Here is a 24042-nt window from a genome sequence, read left to right as displayed (position 1 = left end):
ACACAGTCTCTGGATTTGTATCTGGCACTCGTGCACTGATGCTCACACATGCGCATTTATGTTCTTACACAGTCTCTGGATTTTTATCTGGCACTCGTGCACTGATGCTCACACATGCGCATTTATGTTCTTACACAGTCTCTGGATTTTTATCTGGCACTCGTGCACTGATGCTCACGCATGCGCATTTATGTTCTTACACAGTCTCTGGATTTGTATCTGGCACTCGTGCACTGATGCTCACACATGCGCATTTATGTTCTTACACAGTCTCTGGATTTTTATCTGGCACTCGTGCACTGATGCTCACACATGCGCATTTATGTTCTTACACAGTCTCTGGATTTGTATCTGGCACTCGTGCACTTATACTTGCACATGCACAGTTGCGTCCTTGCCGGTTGTTCGGACTATGTATTTGGTGCACGCACATTTGCTTACACACGGTGATTTCCATGGATGAACAGACAAAGCGCTTGCACAGCCTGAATCTTCAACAATACTTTACACGGCTTGTCTGTTTGTAGTTCCAAAAGCGGTGCTGGGATAGTTAAACAGCCGCTCTCTGCAGCGGGTAATTCTTTACAGTTATACTTGTATATACAGGTAAGATGGACCTTGCACATTACCCCTGAGGATGCCACAACGCCAGTGGCGATACGCGCGGGGCTTTTTTCCTCCTCTACTTTCATAGCTTTGCCTGAATGATCCCAAGTTACTCCCCAATATCTCTGCTGGGTATTCATGAGCTTGCAGCTCGCTCACATTCTGCTGGTAGAATACTTTTATTGTAGCCAAGATTCTTTGCAATTGTTTTTTCAGCATTACAACATTGGTACTCCTAGGAGCTGGGAGTTTCCTGTTGGTATACACTGTATATTGCGCTTTGTTTTTCAGTGGTTATATCTCTTACATGCTGATCTTTTTGATATATTTCCATGTGAATAGCACTATACTTACCTGATGTTAGGATCAATATAATTGGCAGATATAGTTGCTCTGACGTATTACATTAGGTTCTGCTGCTCTGTCGTAGCGTAGTTGGGCCGTCTATACATTGCAGATTCATTTACACCAGGGGGCAATTATGCCCAAAGGACATTAGAGGCGAGACATTAGCTCTGTTATGAGCAGGTCATAGATTGTGTTCTTATAGGCTCTTTGGTTTTTTAATTGTTGTTCTATTCATGCGCTGTCTGCCTTTTGGATGTAATAAATATTTGCAATTTTGAAAGTAATCCCTTTTTTGATTTGCTTCTTTCTTTCTTCAGATGCATTCATACATTATTCCACACATTTTGTGGCTTATAACAAGAAATTGTAAGCTTATCATATGATATCTCATGGATGTAGGGGATATCTCATGAGATAAGTCCTGGATGTAGGGGATATCTCATCAGACAAGTCCTGGGTGTAGGGGATATTTCATCAGATAAGTCCTGGATGTAGGGGATATCTCATCAGACAAGTCCTGGGTGTAGGGGATATCTCATCAGATAAGTCCTGGATGTAGGGGATATCTCATCAGATAAGTCCTGGGTGTAGGGGATATTTCATCAGATAAGTCCTGGGTGTAGGGGATATCTCATCAGACAAGTCCTGGGTGTAGGGGATATCTCATCAGATAAGTCCTGGGTGTAGGGGATATGTCATCAGACAAGTCCTGGGTGTAGGGGATATCTCATCAGATAAGTCCTGGGTGTAGGGGATATATCATCAGATAAGTCCTGGGTGTAGGAGATATCTCATCAGTCAAGTCCTGGATGTAGGGGATATCTCATCGGATAGGTCCTGGGTGTAGAGGATATCTCATCAGATAAGTCCTTGATGTAGGGGATATCTCATGAAATAAGTCCTGGATGTAGGAGATATCTCATCTGATAAGTCCTGGATGTAGGGGATATGTCATGAGATAAGTCCTGGATGTAGGGGATAAGTCCTGGATGTAGGAGATATCTCATGAGTTAAGTCCCAAATGTAGGGGATATGTCATCGGATAAGTCCTGGATGTAGGGGATATCTCATCAGTCAAGTCCTGGGTGTAGGGGATAGCTCATCAGATAAGTCCTGGGTGTAGGGGATATATCATCAGATAAGTCCTGGGTGTAGGAGATATCTCATCAGTCAAGTCCTGGATGTAGGGGATATCTCATCGGATAGGTCCTGGGTGTAGAGGATATCTCTTGAAATAAGTCCTGGGTGTAGGGGATATCTCATCAGATAAGTCCCGGGTGTAGGGGATATCTCATCAGATAAGTCCTTGATGTAGGGGATATCTCATGAAATAAGTCCTGGATGTAGGAGATATCTCATCTGATAAGTCCTGGATGTAGGGGATATGTCATGAGATAAGTCCTGGATGTAGGGGATAAGTCCTGGATGTAGGAGATATCTCATGAGATAAGTCCCAAATGTAGGGGATATGTCATCGGATAAGTCCTGGATGTAGGGGATATCTCATCAGTCAAGTCCTGGGTGTAGGAGATATCTCATCAGAGAAGTCCTGGGTGTAGAAGATATCTCATCAGACAAGTCCTGGGTGTAGGGGATATGTCATCAGATAAGTCCTGGATGTAGGGGATAAGTCCTGGATGTAGGAGATATCTCATGAGATAAGTCCCAGATGTAGGGGATATGTCATCGGATAAGTCCCGGGTGTAGGGGATATCTCATCAGATAAGTCCCGGGTGTAGGGGATATCTCATCAGATAAGTCCTGGGTGTAGGGGATATGTCATGAGATAAGTCCTGGGTGTAGGGGATATCTCATCGGATAAGTCCTGGATGTAGGGGATATGTCATGAGATAAGTCCTGGATGTAGGGGATATCTCATCGGATAAGTCCTGGGTGTAGGGGATATCTCATCAGATAAGTCCTGGGTGTAGGGGATATCTCATCAGACAAGTCCTGGATGTAGGGGATATCTCATTGGATAAGTCCAGGATGTAGGGGATATGTCATCAGACAAGTCCTGGGTGTAGATCATGTAAAGAACGTGCTGTGAACATTTGGTTTTCTTTTTTGTTGTGAAGCAAACAACAAATAGGACAAAATAACTGAAATCTTCAGTGTGCATAACTTTCAACCAGGCAGGACATCTCAGCAGCATACAGGATCAGAGAGAATCGGTGCAAGGGACAAAAAGTACTGGGCGATGACTGTTTCGCACTCTTATGGGCTTCCACGAATCCAAGGTACCATCTCTCCGATCCTGCATGCCACTGAGATGTCCTGCCTGATACAATAAAGGATGATTCTGATAGGATTCAGTGAGTGCTGCCTTTCCTTGCTTTCTACACATTTGTATCATTGATCCCTTGGCTGTTGGACCAAGGGTTAGGGTTAGGGTTAGTGCCACAGTGCTTTTTCATGCTGAGAATAACTATTCAACCGCCTAAACTCAGTACTTTATAGCACCTCCTGTTGAGGCACTTAAAGCTGCAAGTCGCTTTGGATAAGTCTGTAGGAGCTTTTCACATCTGGGATTTTTGACCATTCCTCAAGGCAAAACTGCTCCAGTTCCTTCAAGTTAGATGGTTTCCTCTGGTGAACAGCAATCTTCAAATCTGACCACAGCTTTTCCATTGGATTAAAGTCTGGGCATTAACTAGGCCACTCCAGAACATTTACATGATTGCCCTTAAACCACTCGAATGTTGCTGTAGCAGTATGCTTTGGGTCATTGTCTTGTTGGAAGGTGAACCTCCATCACAGTCTCAAATCACTGACAGACTGAAACAGGTTTTTCTCAAGAATATCCCTATATTTCGCACCATCCATCTTCCCATTGATTTGAACCATTTTCCCTGTCCCTGCTGCCGAATAAAATAGGCACAGCATGATACTGACACCACCATGTTTCACTGTGGGGATGGTTTTCTTGGGGTTATGAACTGTGTTGGTTTGGTGCCAGACATAGCGTTTACCTTGGTGGACAAAAAGTTAAATTTTGCTCTCACTTGACCACAGCACCTTCCTCCATACATTTGGGGACTCTTTCACATGTGATTTGGCAAACTCAAAACGAGCCTTACAATTTTTGTGTGTATGTGAAGGATTTTCTTGCCAACTCTTCCATAAAGTCCTCGTCTATGAAGTGTACGGCTTATTGTGGTTGTATGGACAGATACTTCAGTCTCTGCTTGAGAACTCTGCAGCTCCATCAGGGTTACCTTTGGTCTCTGTGCTGCCTCTCTGATTAATGCCCTCCTTGCCTGGGCTGAGAGTTTTGGTGTGCAGCCTTTTTTTGACAGGTTTGTTGTGGTACCATGTTCTTGCAATTTGATGATGATGGATTTGATGGTGCTCTGGGGGATCATCAGAGATTGGTAGATTTTTTTATAATCCAACCCTGACTTGTACTTCTCAACAACTTTGTCACTGACTTGTTTGGAGATCTCCTTGGTCTTCATGGTGTTGCTTGGAGATCTCCTTGGTCTTCATGGTGTTGCTTGGAGATCTCCTTGGTCTTCATGGTGTTGCTTGGAGATCTCCTTGGTCTTCATGGCATTGTTTGGAGATCTCCTTGGTCTTCATGGTATTGTTTGGAGATCTCCTTGGTCTTCATGGTATTGTTTGGAGATCTGCTTGGTCTTCATGATATTGTTTGGGGATCTCTTTGGTCTTCATGGTGGTATCTCCTTGGTCTTCATGGTATTGTTTGGAGATCTCCTTGGTCTTCATGGTGGCGTTTGGAGATCTCCTTGGTCTTCATGGTGGTGTTTGGAAATCTCCTTGGTCTTCATGGTGTTTGGAGATCTCCTTGGTCTTCATGGTGGTGTTTGGGGATCTCTTTGGTCTTCATGGTGGTGTTTGGAGATCTCCTTGGTCTTCATGGTGGTGTTTGGAGATCTCCTTGGTCTTTATTGTGGTGTTTGGAGATCTCCTTGGTCTTCATGGTGGTGTTTGGTTAGCGGTGCCTCTTGTTAATGGAGTTGCAGCCTCTGTGGCCTTTCAGAAAAGGTAAATTGTATCTACTGACAGACATGTGACATTAGATTGCACACAGGTGGACGTCCTGTCACTAAGTATGGGACTTATGAAGGGAACTGCTTACACCAGAAATTTTTAGGGGCTTCATAGCAAAAGGCGTCAATACATATGCACATGCCAATTTTTAGCTATTTAATCCTTTAAATTTAATTTATGCCTATATTTTTCTCACTTCACTAATTTAGACTAGTTAGTGCTGATGTATCACACACAAATCAGATTACAAAAATATTTACACACTGGTAACAAAATGGGTAAAAAGCCAAGGGGGTGAATATTTTCACAAGCCACTGTAGCTGATGGAAACTGCAGGTCATAGCTACTTTAGGAAGCGGCTCTTATCTGGTCAATGGAATGGGTGACGTCTATGGTAGAGCACACGTACCAGACTGATGAATACTGCGGGTGACGGCTATGGTGGGGAACTCGTACCAGACTGATCAATACTGCGGGTGACGGCTATGGTGGGGCACTCGCACCTGACTGATGAATACTGCGGGTGACGGCTATGGTAGGGGACTCTCACCTGACTGATGAATACTGCGGGTGACGGCTATGGTGGGGCACTCACACCTGACTGATGAATACTGCGGGTGACGGCTATGGTGGGGGACTCACACCTGACTGATGAATACTGCGGGTGACGGCTATGGTAGGGGACTCTCACCTGACTGATGAATACTGCGGGTGACGGCTATGGTGGGGCACTCACACCTGACTGATGAATACTGCGGGTGGCGGCTATGGTAGGGGACTCTCACCTGACTGATGAATACTGCAGGTGGCGGCTATGGTAGGGGACTCACACCTGACTGATGAATACTGCGGGTGATGGCTATGGTAGTGGAATCTCACCTGACTAATGAATACTGCGGGTGACGGCTATGGTAGGGGACTCTCACCTGACTGATGAATACTGTGGGTGACGGCTATGGTGGGGGACTCACACCTGACTGATGAATACTGCGGGTGACGGCTATGGTAGTGGAATCTCACCTGACTAATGAATACTGCGGGTGACGGCTATGGTAGTGGACTCCCAGCTGACTGATGAATACTGCGGGTGACGGCTATGGTAGGGGACTCTCACCTGACTGATGAATACTGCAGGTGGCGGCTATGGTAGGGGACTCACACCTGACTGATGAATACTGCGGGTGATGGCTATGGTAGTGGAATCTCACCTGACTAATGAATACTGCGGGTGACGGCTATGGTAGGGGACTCTCACCTGACTGATGAATACTGTGGGTGACGGCTATGGTGGGGGACTCACACCTGACTGATGAATACTGCGGGTGACGGCTATGGTAGTGGAATCTCACCTGACTAATGAATACTGCGGGTGACGGCTATGGTAGTGGACTCCCAGCTGACTGATAAATACTGCGGGTGACTGCTATGGTAGGGGACTCACACCTGACTGATGAATACTGCGGGTGACGGCTATGGTAGGGGACTCTCACCTGACTGATGAATACTGCGGGTGACGGCTATGGTAGTGGAATCTCACCTGACTGATGAATACTGCGGGTGACGGCTATGGTAGTGGAATCTCACCTGACTGATGAATACTGCGGGTGACGGCTATGGTAGTGGACTCCCAGCTGACTGATTAATACTGCGGGTGATGGCTATGGTAGTGGAATCTCAACTGACTGATGAATACTACGGGTGACGGCTATGGTAGTGGAATCTCACCTGACTGATGAATACTGCGGGTGATGGCTATGGTAGTGGAATCTCACCTGACCGATGAATACCGCGAGTAACGGCTATGGTAGGGGACTCTCACTTGACTGATGAATACCGCGAGTAACGGCTATGGTAGTGGACTCTCACTTGACTGATGAATACCGCGGGTGACGGCTATGGTAGGGGACTCTCACTTGACTGATGAATACTGCGGGTGACGGCTATGGTAGGGGACTCTTTCCTGATTGATGAATACTGCGAGTAACGGCTGTGGTAGTGGACTCTCGCCTGACTGATGAATACCATGAGTGACGGCTATGGTAGTGGAATCTCACCTGACTGATGAATACTGCGGGTGACGGCTATGGTAGTGGAATCTCACCTGACTGATGAATACTGCGGGTGATGGCTGTGGTAGAGGACTCTCACGTGACTGATGAATACTGCGGATGACGGCTGTGGTAGAGGACTCTCACCTGACTGATGAATAGTGCGGGTGACGGCAGTAGTAGTGGACTCCCAGCTGACTGATGAATACTGCGGGTGACTGCTATGGTAGGGGACTCACACCTGACTGATGAATACTGCGGGTGACGGCTATGGTAGGGGACTCTCACCTGACTGATGAATACTGCGGGTGACGGCTATGGTAGTGGACTCCCAGCTGACTGATTAATACTGCGGGTGATGGCTATGGTAGTGGAATCTCACCTGACTGATGAACACTGCGGGTGATGGCTATGGTAGTGGAATCTCAACTGACTGATGAATACTACGGGTGACGGCTATGGTAGTGGAATCTCACCTGACTGATGAATACTGCGGGTGATGGCTATGGTAGTGGAATCTCACCTGACCGATGAATACCGCGAGTAACGGCTATGGTAGTGGACTCTCACTTGACTGATGAATACCGCGGGTGACGGCTATGGTAGGGGGACTCTCACTTGACTGATGAATACCGCGAGTAATGGCTATGGTAGTGGACTCTCACTTGACTGATGAATACTGCGGGTGACGGCTATGGTAGTGGACTCCCAGCTGACTGATTAATACTGCGGGTGATGGCTATGGTAGTGGAATCTCACCTGACTGATGAATACTGCGGGTGATGGCTATGGTAGTGGAATCTCAACTGACTGATGAATACTACGGGTGACGGCTATGGTAGTGGAATCTCACCTGACTGATGAATACTGCGGGTGATGGCTATGGTAGTGGAATCTCACCTGACCGATGAATACCGCGAGTAACGGCTATGGTAGTGGACTCTCACTTGACTGATGAATACCGCGGGTGACGGCTATGGTAGGGGACTCTCACTTGACTGATGAATACTGCGGGTGACGGCTATGGTAGGGGACTCTTTCCTGATTGATGAATACTGCGGGTAACGGCTGTGGTAGTGGACTCTCGCCTGACTGATGAATACCGTGAGTGACGGCTATGGTAGTGGAATCTCACCTGACTGATGAATACTGCGGGTGACGGTTATGGTAGTGGAATCTCACCTGACTGATGAATACTGCGGGTGATGGCTATGGTAGTGGACTCTCACCTGACTGATAAATACCGCGGGTGACGGCTATGATAGAGGACTCTCGCCTGACTGATGAATACCGCGAGTGACGGCTATGGTAGGGGACTCTCACCTGGCTGATATAAGCTGTGGCTGGCACCGGGTACTTCATTCCATTAATCGTGATGATCACATCGGGCAGTGAGCTGATGTCGCTACAGGTCACATGGTACTAGAATACGAGAGAATATCACATTCAATGACAGCTCTGCTCTATAGAACACAATATAACTCACCAATAGAGCAGATAAAAGACAGAGTGAGGTGTAGTATGAGATTCAGAAGGAGGAGCAGTGCAGCATAGGCTGTATGGTGAGGTGTAGTGTAGTATGAGCTGTATGGTGAGGTGTAGTGTAGTATGAGCTGTATGGTGAGGTATAGTGCAGCATAGGCTGTATGGTGAGGTGTAGTGTAGTATGAGCTGTATGGTGAGGTGTAGTGCAGCATAGGCTGTATGGTGAGGTGTAGTGTAGTATGAGCTGTAAGGTGAGGTGTAGTGTAGTATGAGCTGTATGGTGAGGTATAGTGCAGCATAGGCTGTATGGTGAGGTGTAGTGTAGTATGAGCTGTAAGGTGAGGTGTAGTGTAGTATGAGCTGTATGGTGAGGTGTAGTGTAGTATGAGGTGTATGGTGAGGTGTAGTGCAGCATAGGCTGTATGGTGAGGTATAGTGTAGTATGAGCTGTATGGTGAGTTATAGTGTAGTATGAGCTGTATGGTGAGGTATAGTGTAGTATGAGCTGTATGGTGAGGTGTAGTGTAGTATGATCTGTATGGTGAGGTGTAGTGTAGTATGAGCTGTATGGTGAGGTGTAGTGTAGTATGAGCTGTATGGTGAGGTGTAGTGCAGCATAGGCTGTATGGTGAGGTATAGTGTAGTATGAGCTGTATGGTGAGGTGTAGTGTAGTATGATCTGTATGGTGAGGTGTAGTGTAGTATGAGGTGTATGGTGAGGTGTAGTGTAGTATGAGCTGTATGGTGAGGTATAGTGTAGTATGAGCTCTATGGTGAGGTGTAGTGTAGTATGAGGTGTATGGTGAGGTGTAGTGTAGTATGAGCTCTATGGTGAGGTGTAGTGTAGTATGAGGTGTATGGTGAGGTGTAGTGTAGTATGAGGTGTATGGTGAGGTGTAGTGTAGTATGAGGTGTATGGTGAGGTGTAGTGTAGTATGAGCTCTATGGTGAGGTGTAGTGTAGTATGAGCTGTATGGTGAGGTGTAGTGTAGTATGAGCTGTATGGTGAGGTATAGTGTAGTATGAGCTCTATGGTGAGGTGTAGTGTAGTATGAGGTGTATGGTGAGGTGTAGTGTAGTATGAGGTGTATGGTGAGGTGTAGTGTAGTATGAGGTGTATGGTGAGGTGTAGTGTAGTATGAGCTCTATGGTGAGGTGTAGTGTAGTATGAGCTGTATGGTGAGGTGTAGTGTAGTATGAGCTGTATGGTGAGGTGTAGTGTAGTATGAGGTGTATGGTGAGGTGTAGTGTAGTATGAGCTGTATGGTGAGGTATAGTGTAGTATGAGCTCTATGGTGAGATGTAGTGTAGTATGAGGTGTATGGTGAGGTGTAGTGTAGTATGAGGTGTATGGTTAGGTGTAGTGTAGTATAAGCTGTATGGTGAGGTGTAGTGTAGTATGAGCTGTATGGTGAGGTGTAGTGTAGTATGAGCAGTATGGTGAGGTGTAGTGTAGTATGAGCTGTATGGAGAGGTGTAGAGTAGTATGAGCTGTATGGTGAGGTGTAGTGTAGTATGAGGTGTAAGGTGAGGTGTAGTGTAGTATGAGGTGTATGGTGAGGTGTAGTGTAGTATGAGCTGTATGGAGAGGTGTAGTGTAGTATAAGCTGTATGGTGAGGTGTAGTGTAGTATGAGCTGTATGGTGAGGTGTAGTGTAGTATGAGCAGTATGGTGAGGTGTAGTGTAGTATGAGCTGTATGGAGAGGTGTAGTGTAGTATGAGCTCTATGGTGAGGTGTAGTGTAGTATGAGCTGTATGGTGAGGTGTAGGGTAGTATGAGCTGTATGGTGAGGTGTAGTGTAGTATGAGCTGTATGGTGAGGTGTAGTGTAGTATGAGCAGTATGGTGAGGTGTAGTGTAGTATGAGCTGTATGGAGAGGTGTAGTGTAGTATGAGCTCTATGGTGAGGTGTAGTGTAGTATGAGCTGTATGGTGTGGTGTAGTGTAGTATGAGCTGTATGGTGAGGTGTAGTGTAGTATGAGCTGTATGGTGAGGTGTAGTGTAGTATGAGCTGTATGGTGAGGTGTAGTGTAGTATGAGCTGTATGGTGAGGTGTAGTGTAGTGTGAGCTGTATGGTGAGGTGTAGGGTAGTATGAGCTGTATGGTGAGGTGTAGGGTAGTATGAGCTGTATGGTGAGGTGTAGTGTAGTATAAGCTGCAAGGTGAGGTGTAGTGTAGTATGAGCTGTATGGTGAGGTATAGTGTAGTATGAGCTGTATGGTGAGGTGTAGTGTAGTATGATCTGTATGGTGAGGTGTAGTGTAGTATGAGGTGTATGGTGAGGTGTAGTGTAGTATGAGCTGTATGGTGAGGTATAGTGTAGTATGAGCTCTATGGTGAGGTGTAGTGTAGTATGAGGTGTATGGTGAGGTGTAGTGTAGTATGAGGTGTATGGTGAGGTGTAGTGTAGTATGAGGTGTATGGTGAGGTGTAGTGTAGTATGAGCTCTATGGTGAGGTGTAGTGTAGTATGAGCTGTATGGTGAGGTGTAGTGTAGTATGAGCTGTATGGTGAGGTGTAGTGTAGTATGAGGTGTATGGTGAGGTGTAGTGTAGTATGAGCTGTATGGTGAGGTATAGTGTAGTATGAGCTCTATGGTGAGGTGTAGTGTAGTATGAGGTGTATGGTGAGGTGTAGTGTAGTATGAGGTGTATGGTTAGGTGTAGTGTAGTATAAGCTGTATGGTGAGGTGTAGTGTAGTATGAGCTGTATGGTGAGGTGTAGTGTAGTATGAGCAGTATGGTGAGGTGTAGTGTAGTATGAGCTGTATGGAGAGGGGTAGAGTAGTATGAGCAGTATGGTGAGGTGTAGTGTAGTATGAGCTGTATGGAGAGGTGTAGTGTAGTATAAGCTGTATGGTGAGGTGTAGTGTAGTATGAGCTGTATGGTGAGGTGTAGTGTAGTATGAGCAGTATGGTGAGGTGTAGTGTAGTATGAGCTGTATGGAGAGGTGTAGTGTAGTATGAGCTCTATGGTGAGGTGTAGTGTAGTATGAGCTGTATGGTGAGGTGTAGTGTAGTATGAGCTGTATGGTGAGGTGTAGTGTAGTATGAGCTGTATGGTGAGGTGTAGTGTAGTATGAGCAGTATGGTGAGGTGTAGTGTAGTATGAGCTGTATGGAGAGGTGTAGTGTAGTATGAGCTCTATGGTGAGGTGTAGTGTAGTATGAGCTGTATGGTGAGGTGTAGGGTAGTATGAGCTGTATGGTGAGGTGTAGTGTAGTATGAGCTGTATGGTGAGGTGTAGTGTAGTATGAGCAGTATGGTGAGGTGTAGTGTAGTATGAGCTGTATGGAGAGGTGTAGTGTAGTATGAGCTCTATGGTGAGGTGTAGTGTAGTATGAGCTGTATGGTGTGGTGTAGTGTAGTATGAGCTGTATGGTGAGGTGTAGTGTAGTATGAGCTGTATGGTGAGGTGTAGTGTAGTATGAGCTGTATGGTGAGGTGTAGTGTAGTATGAGCTGTATGGTGAGGTGTAGTGTAGTGTGAGCTGTATGGTGAGGTGTAGGGTAGTATGAGCTGTATGGTGAGGTGTAGGGTAGTATGAGCTGTATGGTGAGGTGTAGTGTAGTATAAGCTGCAAGGTGAGGTGTAGTGTAGTATGAGCTGTATGGTGAGGTGTAGTGTAGTATGAGCTGTATGGTGAGGTGTAGTGTAGTATGAGCTGTATGGTGAGGTGTAGTGTAGTATGAGCTGTATGGTGAAGTGTAGTGTAGCATAAGCTGTATGGTGAGGTATAGCGTAGTATGAGCTGTATGGTGAGGTGTAGTTTAGTATGAGCAGTAGGGTGAGGTGTAGTGTAGTATGAGCAGTATGGTGAGGTGTAGTGTAGTATGAGCTGTATGGTGAGGTGTACTGTAGCATGAGCAGTATAGTGAGGTGTAGTGTAATGTGAGCTGTATGGTGAGGTACAGTGCAGTATGAGCAGTAGGGTGAGGTGTAGTATGAGCTGTAAGGTGAGGTGTAGTATGAGCTGTAAGGTGAGGTGTAGTGTAGTATGAGCTGTAAGGTGAAGTGTAGTGTAGTATGAGCTGTATAGTGAGGTATAGTGTAGTATGAGCTGTATGGTGAGGTGTAGTGTAGCATCAGCTGTATGGTGAGGTGTAGTGTAGTATGTGCTGTATGGTGAGGTGTAGTGCAGTATGAGCTGTATGCTGAGGTGTAGTGTAGTATGAGCTGTAGAGTGAGGCATAGTGTAGTATGAGCTGTAAGGTGAGGTGTAGTGTAGTATAAGCTATATGGTGAGGTGTAGTGTAGTATGAGCTGTATGGTGAGGTGTAGTGTAGTAAAAGCTGTATAGTGAGGTGTAGTGTAGTATGAGGTGTATGGTGAGGTGTAGTGTAGTATGAGCAGTATGGTGAGGTGTAGTGTAATGTGAGCTGTATGATGAGGTACAGTGCAGTATGAGCTGTAAGGTGATGTGTAGTATGAGCTGTATGGTGAGGTGTAGTGTAGTATGAGCTGTATGGTGAGGTGTAGTGTACTATGAGCTGTATAGTGAGGTGTAGTGTAGTATGAGCTGTAAGGTGAGGTGTAGTGTAGTATGAGCAGTAGGGTGAGGTGTAGTGTAGTATAAGCTGTATGGTGAGGTGTAGTGTAGTATGAGCTGTATGGTGAGGTGTAGTGTAGTATGAGCTGTATGGTGAGGTGTAGTGTAGTATGAGGAGCAGGGTGAGGTGTAGAGTAGTATGAGCTGTATGGTGAGGTGCAGTGTAGTATGAGCTGTATGGTGAGGTGTAGTGTAGTATGAGCTGTATGGTGAGGTGTAGTGTAGAATGAACTGTATGGTGAGGTATAGTGTAGTATGAGCTGAATGGTGAGGTGTAGTGTAGTATGAGCTGTATGGTGAGGTGTAGTGTAGTATGAGCGGTATGGTGAGGTGTAGTGTAGTATGCGCTGTTTGGTGAGGTGTAGTGTAGTATGAGCTGTATGGTGAGGTGTAGTGTAGTATGAGCTGTATGGTGAGGTATAGTGTAGTATGAGCTGTATGGTGAGGTGTAGTGTAGTATGAGGTATATGGTGAGGTGTAGTGTAGTATGAGCTGTATGGTGAGGTGTAGTGTAGTATGAGCTGTATGGTGAGGTGTAGTGTAGTATGAGCTGTATGGTGAGGTGTAGTGTAGTATGAGCTCTATGGTGAGGTGTAGTGCAGTATGGGCTGTATGGTGAGGTGTAGTGTAGTATGAGCTCTATGGTGAGGTATAGTGTAGTATGAGCTTTAAGGTGAGGTGTAGTGTAGTGTGAGCTTTAAGGTGAGGTGTAGTGTAATGTGAGCTGTATGGTGAGGTGTAGTGTACTATGAGCTGTATGGTGAGGTGTAGAGTAGTATGAGCTCTAAGGTGAGGTGTAGTGTAGTATGAGCTGTAAGGTGAGGTGTAGTGTAGTATCAGCTGTATGGTGAGGTGTAGTGTAGTATGAGCAGTAGGGTGAGGTGTAGTGTAGTATAAGCTGTATGGTGAGGTGTGGTGTAGTATGAGGTGTAGTGTAGTATGAGCTGCATGGTGAGGTGTAGTGTAGTATGAGCTGTAAGGTGAGGTGTAGTGTAGTATCAGCTGTATGGTGAGGTGTAGTGTAGTATGAGCAGTAGGGTGAGGTGTAGTGTAGTATAAGCTGTATGGTGAGGTGTGGTGTAGTATGAGGTGTAGTGTAGTATGATCTGTATGGTGAGGTGTAGTGTAGTATGAGCTGTATTATGAGGTGTAGTGTAGTATGAGCTGTATTATGAGGTGTAGTGTAGTATGAGCTGTATGGTGAGGTGTAGTATGAGCTGTATGGTGAGGTGTATTGAAGTATGATCTGTATGGTGAGGTGTAGCGTAGTATGAGCTGTATTATGAGGTGTAGTGTAGTATGACCTGTATGGTAAGGTATAGTGTAGTATAAGCTGTATGGTGAGGTGTAGTGTAGTATAAGCTGTATGGTGAGGTGTAGAGAAGTATGAGCTGTATAGTGAGGTATAGTGTAGTATGAGCTGTAGGGTGAGGTGTAGTGTAGTATGAGGTGTATGGTGAGGTGTAGTGTAGTATGGGCTGTATGGTGAGGTGTAGTGTAATGTGAGCTGTATGGTGAGGTGTAGTGTAGTATGAGCTGTATGGTGAGGTGTAGTGTAGTATGAGCTGTATGGTGAGGTGTAGTGTAGTATGAGCTGTATGGTGAGGTGTAGTGTAGTATGAGGTGTATGATGAGGTGTAGTGTAGTATGAGCTGTATGGTGAGGTGTAGTGTAGTATGAGGTGTATGATGAGGTGTAGTGTAGTATGAGCTGTAAGGTGAGGTATAGTGTAGTATGAGCTGAAGGTGAGGTGTAGTGTAGTATGAGCAGTATGGTGAGGTGTAGTGTAGTATGAGCTGTAAGGTGAGGTATAGTGTAGTATGAGCTGAAGGTGAGGTGTAGTGTAGTATGAGCAGTATGGTGAGGTGTAGTGTAGTATGAGGTGTATGATGAGGTGTAGTGTAGTATGAGCTGTAAGGTGAGGTATAGTGTAGTATGAGCTGAAGGTGAGGTGTAGTGTAGTATGAGCAGTATGGTGAGGTGTAGTGTAGTATGAGCTGTAAGGTGAGGTATAGTGTAGTATGAGCTGTATGGTGAGGTGTAGTGTAGTATGAGCTGTATGGTGAGGTGTAGTGTAGTATGAGGTGTATGATGAGGTGTAGTGTAGTATGAGCTGTATGGTGAGGTGTAGTGTAGTATGAGCTGTATGATGAGGTGTAGTGTAGTATGAGCTGTATGGTGAGGTGTAGTGTAGTATGAGCAGTATGGTGAGGTGTAGTGTAGTATGAGCTGTATGGTGAGGTGTAGTGTAGTATGAGCTGTATGGTGAGGTACAGTGTATTATGAGCTGTATGGTGAGGTATAGTGTAGTGTGAGCTTTAAGGTGAGGTGTAGTGTAATGTGAGCTGTATGGTGAGGTGTAGTGTACTATGAGCTGTATGGTGAGGTGTAGTGTAGTATGAGCTGTATGGTGAGGTATAGTGTAGTTTGAGCTGTATGGTGAGGTATAGTGTAGTTTGAGCTGTATGGTGAGGTATAGTGTAGTATGAGCTGTATGGTCAGGTGTAGTGTAGTATGAGCTGTATGGTGAGGTGTAGTGTAGTATGAGCTGTATGGTGAGGTATAGTGTAGTATGAGCTGTATGGTGAGGTGTAGTGTAGTATGAGCTCTATGGTGAGATGTAGTGTAGTATGAGCTGTATGGTGAGGTGTAGTGTAGTATGAGCTGTATGGTGAGGTGTAGTGTAGTATGAGCTGTATGGTGAGGTGTAGTGTAATGTGAGCTCTATGGTGAGGTGTAGTGTAGTATGAGCTGTAAGGTGAGGTGTAGTGTAGTATGAGCTGTATGGTGAGGAGTAGTGTAGTATGAGCTGTATGGTTAGGTGTAGTGTAGTATGAGCTGTATGGTGAGGTGTAGTGTAGTATGAGCTGTATGGTATGGTATAGTGTAGTATGAGCTGTATGCTGAGGTGTAGTGTAGTATGAGCTGTATGGTGAGGTGTAGTGTAGTGTGAGCTGTATGGAGAGGTATAGTGTAGTATGAGCTGTATGGTGAGGTGTAGTGTAGTATGAGCTATATGGTGAGGTGTAGTGTAGTATGAGCTGTATGGTGAGATGTAGTGTAGTATGAGCTGTATGGTGAGGTGTAGTGTAGTATGAGCTATATGGTGAGGTGTAGTGTAGTATGATCTGTATGGTGAGGTGTAGTGTAGTATGAGCTATATGGTGAGGTGTAGTGTAGTATGAGCTGTATGGTGAGGTGTAGTGTAGTATGAGCTGTAAGGTGAGGTGTAGTGTAGTATAAGCTGTATGGTGAGGTGTAGTGTAGTATGAGCTGTATGGTATGGTATAGTGTAGTATGAGCTGTATGCTGAGGTGTAGTGTAGTATGAGCTGTATGGTGAGATGTAGTGTAATGTGAGCTGTAAGGCGAGGTGTAGTGTAGTATGAGCTGTATGGTGAGGTGTAGTGTAATGTGAGCTGTATGGTGAGGTGTAGTGTAGTATGGGCTGGATGGTGAGGTGTAGTGTAATGTGAGCTGTATGGTGAGGTATAGTGTAGTATGAGCAGTATGGTGAGATGTAGTGTAGTATGAGCTGTATGGTGAGATGTAGTGTAGTATGAGCTGTATGGTGAGATGTAGTGTAGTATGAGCTGTATGGTGAGGTGTAGTGTAATTTGAGCTGTATAGTGAGATGTAGTGTAGTATGAGCTGTATGGTGAGGTGTAGTGTAATGTGAGCTGTATGGTGAGGTGTAGTGTAGTATGGGCTGTATGGTGAGGTGTAGTGTAATGTGAGCTGTATGGTGAGGTGTAGTGTAGTATGAGCAGTATGGTGAGATGTAGTGTAGTATGAGCTGTATGGTGAGGTGTAGTGTAGTATGGGCTGTATGGTGAGGTGTAGTGTAATGTGAGCTGTATGGTGAGGTGTAGTGTAGTATGAGCAGTATGGTGAGATGTAGTGTAGTATGAGATGTATGGTGAGATGTAGTGTAGTATGAGCTGTATGGTGAGATGTAGTGTAGTATGAGGTGTATGGTGAGGTGTAGTGTAGTATGGGCTGTATGGTGAGGTGTAGTGTAATGTGAGCTGTATGGTGAGGTGTAGTGTAGTATGAGCTCTATGGTGAGGTGTAGTGTAGTATGAGCTGTATGGTGAGGTGTAGTGTAGTATGAGCTGTAAGGTGTGGTGTAGTGTAGTATAAGCTGTATGGTGAGGTGTAGTATAGTATGAGATTTAAGGTGAGGTGCAGTGCAGTGTGAGCTGTATGGTGAGGTGTAGTGTACTATGAGCTGTATGGTGAGGTGTAGAGTAGTATGAGCTCTAAGTTGAGGTGTAGTGTAGTATGAGCTGTATGGTGAGGAGTAGTGTACTATGAGCTGTATGGTGAGGTGTAGAGTAGTATGAGCTCTAAGGTGAGGTGTAGTGTAGTATGAGCTGTATGGTGAGGTGTAGTGTAGCATGAGCAGTAGGGTCAGGTATAGTGTAGTATAAGCAGTAGGGTGAGGTGTACTGTAGTATGAGCTGTAAGGTGAGGTGTAGTGTAGTATGAGCTGTATGGTGAGGTGTAGAGTAGTATAAGCAGTAGGGTGAGGTGTACTGTAGTATGAGCTGTAAGGTGAGGTACAGTGCAGCATGAGGTGTATGGTGAGGTGTAGTATGAGCTGTATGGTGAGGTGTAGTGTAGTATGATCTGTATGGTGAGGTGTAGTATGTGCTGTTTGGTGAGGTGTAGTGAAGTATGATCTGTATGGTGAGGTGTAGTGTAGTATGAGGTGTAGTGTAGAATGACCTGTATTGTGAGGTATAGTGTAGTATAAGCTGTATGGTGAGGTGTAGTGTAGTATGAGCTGTATAGTGAGGTATAGTGTAGTATGAGCTGTAGGGTGAGGTGTAGTGTAGTATGCGCTGTATGGTGAGGTGGTGTGTAGTATGAGCAGTATGGTGAGGTGGTGTGTAGTATGAGCTGTATGGTGAGGTGTAGTGTAGTAAAAGCGGTATGGTGAGGTATAGTGTAGTATGAGCTGTATGGTGAGGTGTAGTGTAGTAAAAGCGGAATGGTGAGGTATAGTGTAGTATGAGGTGTATGGTGAGGTGTAGTGCAATGTGAGCTGAATGGTGAGGTACAGTGCAGTATGAGCTGTAAGGTGATGTGTAGTATGAGCTGTATGGTGAGGTGTAGTATGAGCTCTATGGTGAGGTGTAGTGTAGTATGAGCTCTATGGTGAGGTGTATTGTAATGTGAGCTGTATGGTGAGGTGTAGTGTAGTATTAGGTGTATGGTGAGGTGTAGTGTAGTATGAGGTGTATGCTGAGGTGTAGTGTAGTATAAGCTGTATGGTGAGGTTTAGTGTAGTATAAGCTGTATGGTGAGGTGTAGTGTAGTATAAGCTGCATGGTGAGGTGTAGTGTAGTATGAGCAGTAGGGTGAGGTGTAGTGTAGTATAAGCTGTATGGTCATGTGTAGTGTAGTATGAGCTGTATGGTGAGGTGTAGTGCAGTATGAGGTATATGGTGAGGTGTAGTGTAGTATGAGCTGTATGGTGAGGTGTAGTGTAGTATGAGGTATATGGTGAGGTGTAGTGTAGTATGAGCTGTATGGTGAGGTTTAGTGTAGTATAAGCTGTATGGTGAGGTGTAGTGTAGTATAAGCTGCATGGTGAGGTGTAGTGTAGTATGAGCAGTAGGGTGAGGTGTAGTGTAGTATAAGCTGTATGGTGAGGTGTAGTGTAGTATGAGCTGTATGGTCAGGTGTAGTGTAGTATAAGCTGTATGGTCAGGTGTAGTGTAGTATGAGCTGTATGGTGAGGAGTAGTGTAGTATGAGCTGTATGGCGAGGTGTAGTGTAGTATGAGGTATATGGTGAGGTGTAGTGTAGTATGAGCTGTATGGTGAGGAGTAGTGTAGTATAAGCTGTATGGTGTGGTTTAGTGTAGTATGAGCTGTAGGTGAGGTGTAGTGTAGTATGAGCTCTATGGTGAGGTGTAGTGTAGTATGAGGTGTACGGTGAGATGTAGTGTAGTATAAGCTGTATGGTGAGGTGTAGTGTAGTATAAGCTGTATGGTGAGGTGTAGTGTAGTGTGAGCAGTAGGGTGAGGTGTAGTGTAGTATAAGCTGTATGGTGAGGTGTAGTGTAGTATGAGCTGTATGGTCAGGTGTAGTGTAGTATGAGCTGTATGGTCAGGTGTAGTGTAGTATGAGCTGTATGGTGAGGAGTAGTGTAGTATGAGCTGTATGGCGAGGTGTAGTGTAATAAGAGGTATATGGTGAGGTGTAGTGTAGTATGAGCTGTATGGTGAGGTGTAGTGTAGTATAAGCTGTATGGTGTGGTGTAGTGTAGTATGAGCTGTAGGTGAGGTGTAGTGTAGTATGAGCTCTATGGTGAGGTGTAGTGTAGTATGAGGTGTATGGTGAGGTGTAGTGTAGTATAAGCTGTATGGTGAGGTGTAGTGTAGTATAAGCTGTATGGTGAGGTGTAGTGTAGTATAAGCTGTATGGTGAGGTGTAGTGTAGTGTGAGCAGTAGGGTGAGGTGTAGTGTACTATAAGCTGTATGGTGAGGTGTAGTGTAGTATGAGCTGTATGGTGAGGTGTAGCGTAGTATGAGCTGTATGGTGAGGTGTAGTGTAGTATGAGTCATATGGTGAGGTGTAGTGTAGTATGAGCTGTATGGTGAGGTGTAGTGTAGTATAAGCTGTATGGTGAGGTGTAGTGTAGTATGAGCTGTATGGTGAGGTGTAGTGTAATATGAGGTATATGGTGAGGTGTAGTGTAGTATGAGCTGTATGGCGAGGTGTAGTGTAGCATAAGCTGTATGGTGAGGTGTAGTGTAGTATGAGCTGTGAGGTGTAGTGTAGTATGAGCTGTATGGTGAGGTGTAGTGTAGTATGAGCTGTATGGTGAGGTGTAGTGTAGTATGAGCTGTATAGTGAGGTGTAGTGTAGTATGAGCTGTAAGGTGAGGTATAGTGTAGTATGAGCTGTAGGGTGAGGTGTAGTGTAGTATGAGCTGTATGGTGAGGTATAGTGTAGTATGAGCTGTATGGTGAGGTGTAGTGTAGTATCATCTGTATGGTGAGGTGTAGTGTAGTATGAGCTGTATGGTGAGGTATAGTGTAGTATGAGCTGTAGGGTGAGATGTAGTGTAGTATGAGCTGTATGGTAAGGTGTAGTGTAGTATGAGCTGTATAATGAGGTGTAGTGTAGTATGAGCTGTAAGGTGAGGTATAGTGTAGTATGAGCTGTAGGGTGAGATGTAGTGTAGTATGAGCTGTATGGTGAGGTATAGTGTAGTATGAGCTGTATGGTCAGGTGTAGTGTAGTATGAGCTGTATGGTGAGGTGTAGTGTAGTATAAGCTGTATGGTGAGGTGTAGTGTAGTATTAGGTGTATGGTGAGGAATAGTGTAGTATGAGCTGTATGGTGAGGTGTAGTGTAGTATGAGCTGTAGGGTGAGATGTAGTGTAGTATGAGCTGTATGGTGAGGTATAGTGTAGTATGAGCTGTATGGTGAGGTGTAGTGTAGTATGAGCTGTATGGTGAGGTGTAGTATAGTATGAGCTGTATGGAGTGGTGTAGTGTAGTATGATCTGTATGGTGAGGTGTAGTGTAGTATGAGCTGTATGGTGAGGTATAGTGTAGTATGAGCTGTAGGGTGAGATGTAGTGTAGTATGAGCTGTATGGTGAGGTGTAGTGTAGTATGAGCTGTATAATGAGGTGTAGTGTAGTATGAGCTGTAAGGTGAGGTATAGTGTAGTATGAGCTGTAGGGTGAGATGTAGTGTAGTGTGAGCTGTATGGTGAGGTATAGTGTAGTATGAGCTGTATGGTGAGGTGTAGTGTAGTATGAGCTGTATGGTGAGGTGTAGTGTAGTATGATCTCTATGGTGAGGTGTAGTGTAGTATGAGCTGTATGGTGAGGTGTAGTGTAGTATGATCTGTATGGTGAGGTGTAGTGTAGTATGATCTGTATTGTGAAGTGTAGTGTAGTGTGAGCTGTATGGAGAGGTATAGAGTAGTATGAGCTGTATGGTGAGGTGTAGTGTAGTATGAGCTGTATGGTGAGGTGTAGTGTAGTATGAGCTGTATGGTGAGGTGTAGTGTAGTATGAGCTGTATGGTGAGGTGTAGTGTAGTATGAGCTGTATGGTGAGGTGTAGTGCAGTATGGGCTGTATGGTGAGGTGTAGTGTAGTATGAGCTCTATGGTGAGGTATAGCGTAGTATGAGCTTTAAGGTGAGGTGTAGTGTAGTGTGAGCTTTAAGGTGAGGTGTAGTGTACTATGAGCTGTATGGTGAGGTGTAGAGTAGTATGAGCTCTAAGGTGAGGTGTAGTGTAGAATGAGCTGCATGGTGAGGTGTAGTGTAGTATGAGCTGTATGGTGAGGTGTAGTGTAGTATGAGCTGTATGGTGAGGTGTAGTGTAGTATGAGCTGTATGGTGAGGTGTAGTGTAGTATCAGCTGTATGGTGAGGTGTAGTGTAGTATGAGGTGTATGGTGAGGTGTAGTATGAGCTGTATGGTGAGTTGTAGTGTAGTATGATCTGTATGGTGAGGTGTAGTATGAGCTGTATGGTGAGGTGTATTGAAGTATGATCTGTATGGTGAGGTGTAGTGTAGTATGACCTGTATGGTGAGGTATAGTGTAGTATAAGCTGTATGGTGAGGTGTAGTGTAGTATAAGCTGTATGGTGAGGTGTAGAGAAGTATGAGCTGTATAGTGAGGTATAGTGTAGTAAGAGCTGTAGGGTGAGGTGTAGTGTAGTATGAGGTGTATGGTAAGTTGTAGTGTAGTATGAGCTGTATGGTGAGGTGTAGTGTAGTATGAGCTGTATGGTGAGATGTAGTGTAGTATGAGCTGTATGGTGAGGTGTAGTGTAGTATGAGGTGTATGGTGAGGTGTAGTGTAGTATGAGCAGTAGGGTGAGGTGTAGTGTAGTATGAGCTGTATGGTGAGGTGTAGTGTAGTATGAGCTGTATGGTGAGGTATAGTGTAGTATGAGCTGAAGGTGAGGTGTAGTGTGGTATGAGCAGTATGGTGAGGTGTAGTGTAGTATGAGCTGTATGGTGAGGTGTAGTGTAGTATGAGCTGTATGGTGAGGTATAGTGTAGTATGAGCTGTATGGTGAGGTATAGTGTAGTATGAGCTGTATGGTGAGGTGTAGTGTAGCATGAGCGGTATGGTGAGGTGTAGTGTAGTATGAGCTGTATGGTGAGGTATAGTGTAGTATGAGGTGTATGGTGAGGTGTAGTGTAGTATGAGCTGTATGGTGAGGTATAGTGTAGTAGATGCTGTATGGTGAGGTATAGTGTAGTATGCGCTGTATGGTGAGGTGTAGTGTAATGTGAGCTGTATGGTGAGGTGTAGTGTAGTATGAGCTCTATGGTGAGGTGTAGTGTAGTATGAGCTGTATGGTGAGGTATAGTGTAGTATGAGCTGTATGGTGAGGTATAGTGTAGTATGAGCTGTATGGTGAGGTGTAGTGTAGTATGAGCGGTATGATGAGGTGTAGTGTAGTATGAGCTGTATGGTGAGGTATAATGTAGTATGAGCTGCATGGTGAGGTGTAGTGTAGTATGAGCTGTATGGTGAGGTATAGTGTAGTATGAGCAGTATGGTGAGGTGTAGTGTAGTATGAGCTGTATGCTGAGGTGTAGTGTAGTATGAGCTGTATGGTCAGGTGTAGTGTAGTATGAGCTGTATGGTGAGGTATAGTGTAGTATGAGCTGTATGGTGAGGTATAGTGTAGTATGAGCTGTATAGTGAGGTGTAGTGGAGTATGAGCGGTATGATGAGGTGTACTGTAGTATGAGCTGCATGGTGAGGTATAGTGTAGTATGAGCTGTATGGTGAGGTATAGTGTAGTATGAGCAGTATGGTGAGGTGTAGTGTAATGTGAGCTCTATGGTGAGATGTAGTGTAGTGTGAGCTGTATGGTGAGGTATAGTGTAGTATGAGCTGTATGGTGAGGAGTAGTGTAGTATGAGCTGTATGGTTAGGTGTAATGTAGTATGAGCTGTATGGTGAGGTATAGTGTACTATGAGCTGTATGCTGAGGTGTAGTGTAGTATGAGCTGTATGGTGAGGTGTAGTGTACTTTGAGCTGTATGGTGAGGTGTAGTGTAGTGTGAGCTGTATGGAGAGGTATAGTGTAGTATGAGCTGTATGGTGAGGTGTAGTGTAGTATGAGCTGTATGGTGAGATGTAGTGTAATGTGAGCTGTATGGTGAGGTGTAGTGTAGTATGAGCTGTATGCTGAGGTGTAGTGTAGTATGAGCTGTATGGTGAGGTGTAGTGTATTTTGAGCTGTATGGTGAGGTGTAGTGTAGTGTGAGCTGTATGGAGAGGTATAGTGTAGTATAAGCTGTATGGTGAGGTGTAGTGTAGTATGATCTGTATGGTGAGGTGTAGTGTAGTATGAGCTGTATGGTGAGGTGTAGTGTAGTATGAGCTGTATGGTGAGGTATAGTGTAGTATGCGCTGTATGGTGAGGTGTAGTGTAATGTGAGCTGTATGGTGAGGTGTAGTGTAGTATGAGCTCTATGGAGAGGTGTAGTGTAGTATGAGCTGTATGGTTAGGTGTAGTGTATTTTGAGCTGTATGGTGAGGTGTAGTGTAGTATGAGCTGTATGGTGAGGTGTAGTGTAGCATGAGCGGTATGGTGAGGTGTAGTATAGTATGAGCTGTATGGTGAGGTATAGTGTAGTATGAGGTGTATGGTGAGGTGTAGTGTAGTATGAGCTGTATGGTGAGGTATAGTGTAGTATGAGCTGTATGGTGAGGTATAGTGTAGTATGCGCTGTATGGTGAGGTATAGTGTAGTATGAGCTGTATGGTCAGGTGTAGTGTAGTATGAGCTGTATGGTGAGGTATAGTGTAGTATGAGCTGTATGGTGAGGTATAGTGTAGTATGAGCTTTATGGTGAGGTGTAGTGTAGTATGAGCGGTATGATGAGGTGTAGTGTAGTATGAGCTGTATGGTGAGGTATAATGTAGTATGAGCTGTATGGTGAGGTGTAGTGTAGTATGAGCTGTATGGTGAGGTATAGTGTAGT

The 24042-nt window shown here is 44.9% G+C and overlaps 1 protein-coding gene across 1 annotated transcript in view; it reads right to left on the bottom strand.

Annotated features, from left to right (window-relative positions):
- Positions 1–24042, bottom strand: part of LOC141164575 (pepsin A-like) — a 224975-nt gene that overhangs the window by 52954 nt on the left and 147979 nt on the right. The window contains exon 8 of the mRNA XM_073649973.1: positions 8340–8438. Coding sequence (XP_073506074.1) covers positions 8340–8438 — 99 coding nt within the window. The remainder of the gene's footprint in view (positions 1–8339; positions 8439–24042) is intronic.

This window comes from Phyllobates terribilis, unplaced genomic scaffold, assembly GCF_046119375.1.
Source record: "Phyllobates terribilis strain yellow unplaced genomic scaffold, ASM4611937v1 Scaffold_1__5_contigs__length_1240528914, whole genome shotgun sequence".
NCBI lineage: Eukaryota > Metazoa > Chordata > Amphibia > Anura > Dendrobatidae > Phyllobates > Phyllobates terribilis.
The sequence above is the reverse complement of the archived record's forward strand: the minus strand, read 5'-3'. Positions and strand labels throughout refer to the sequence as shown.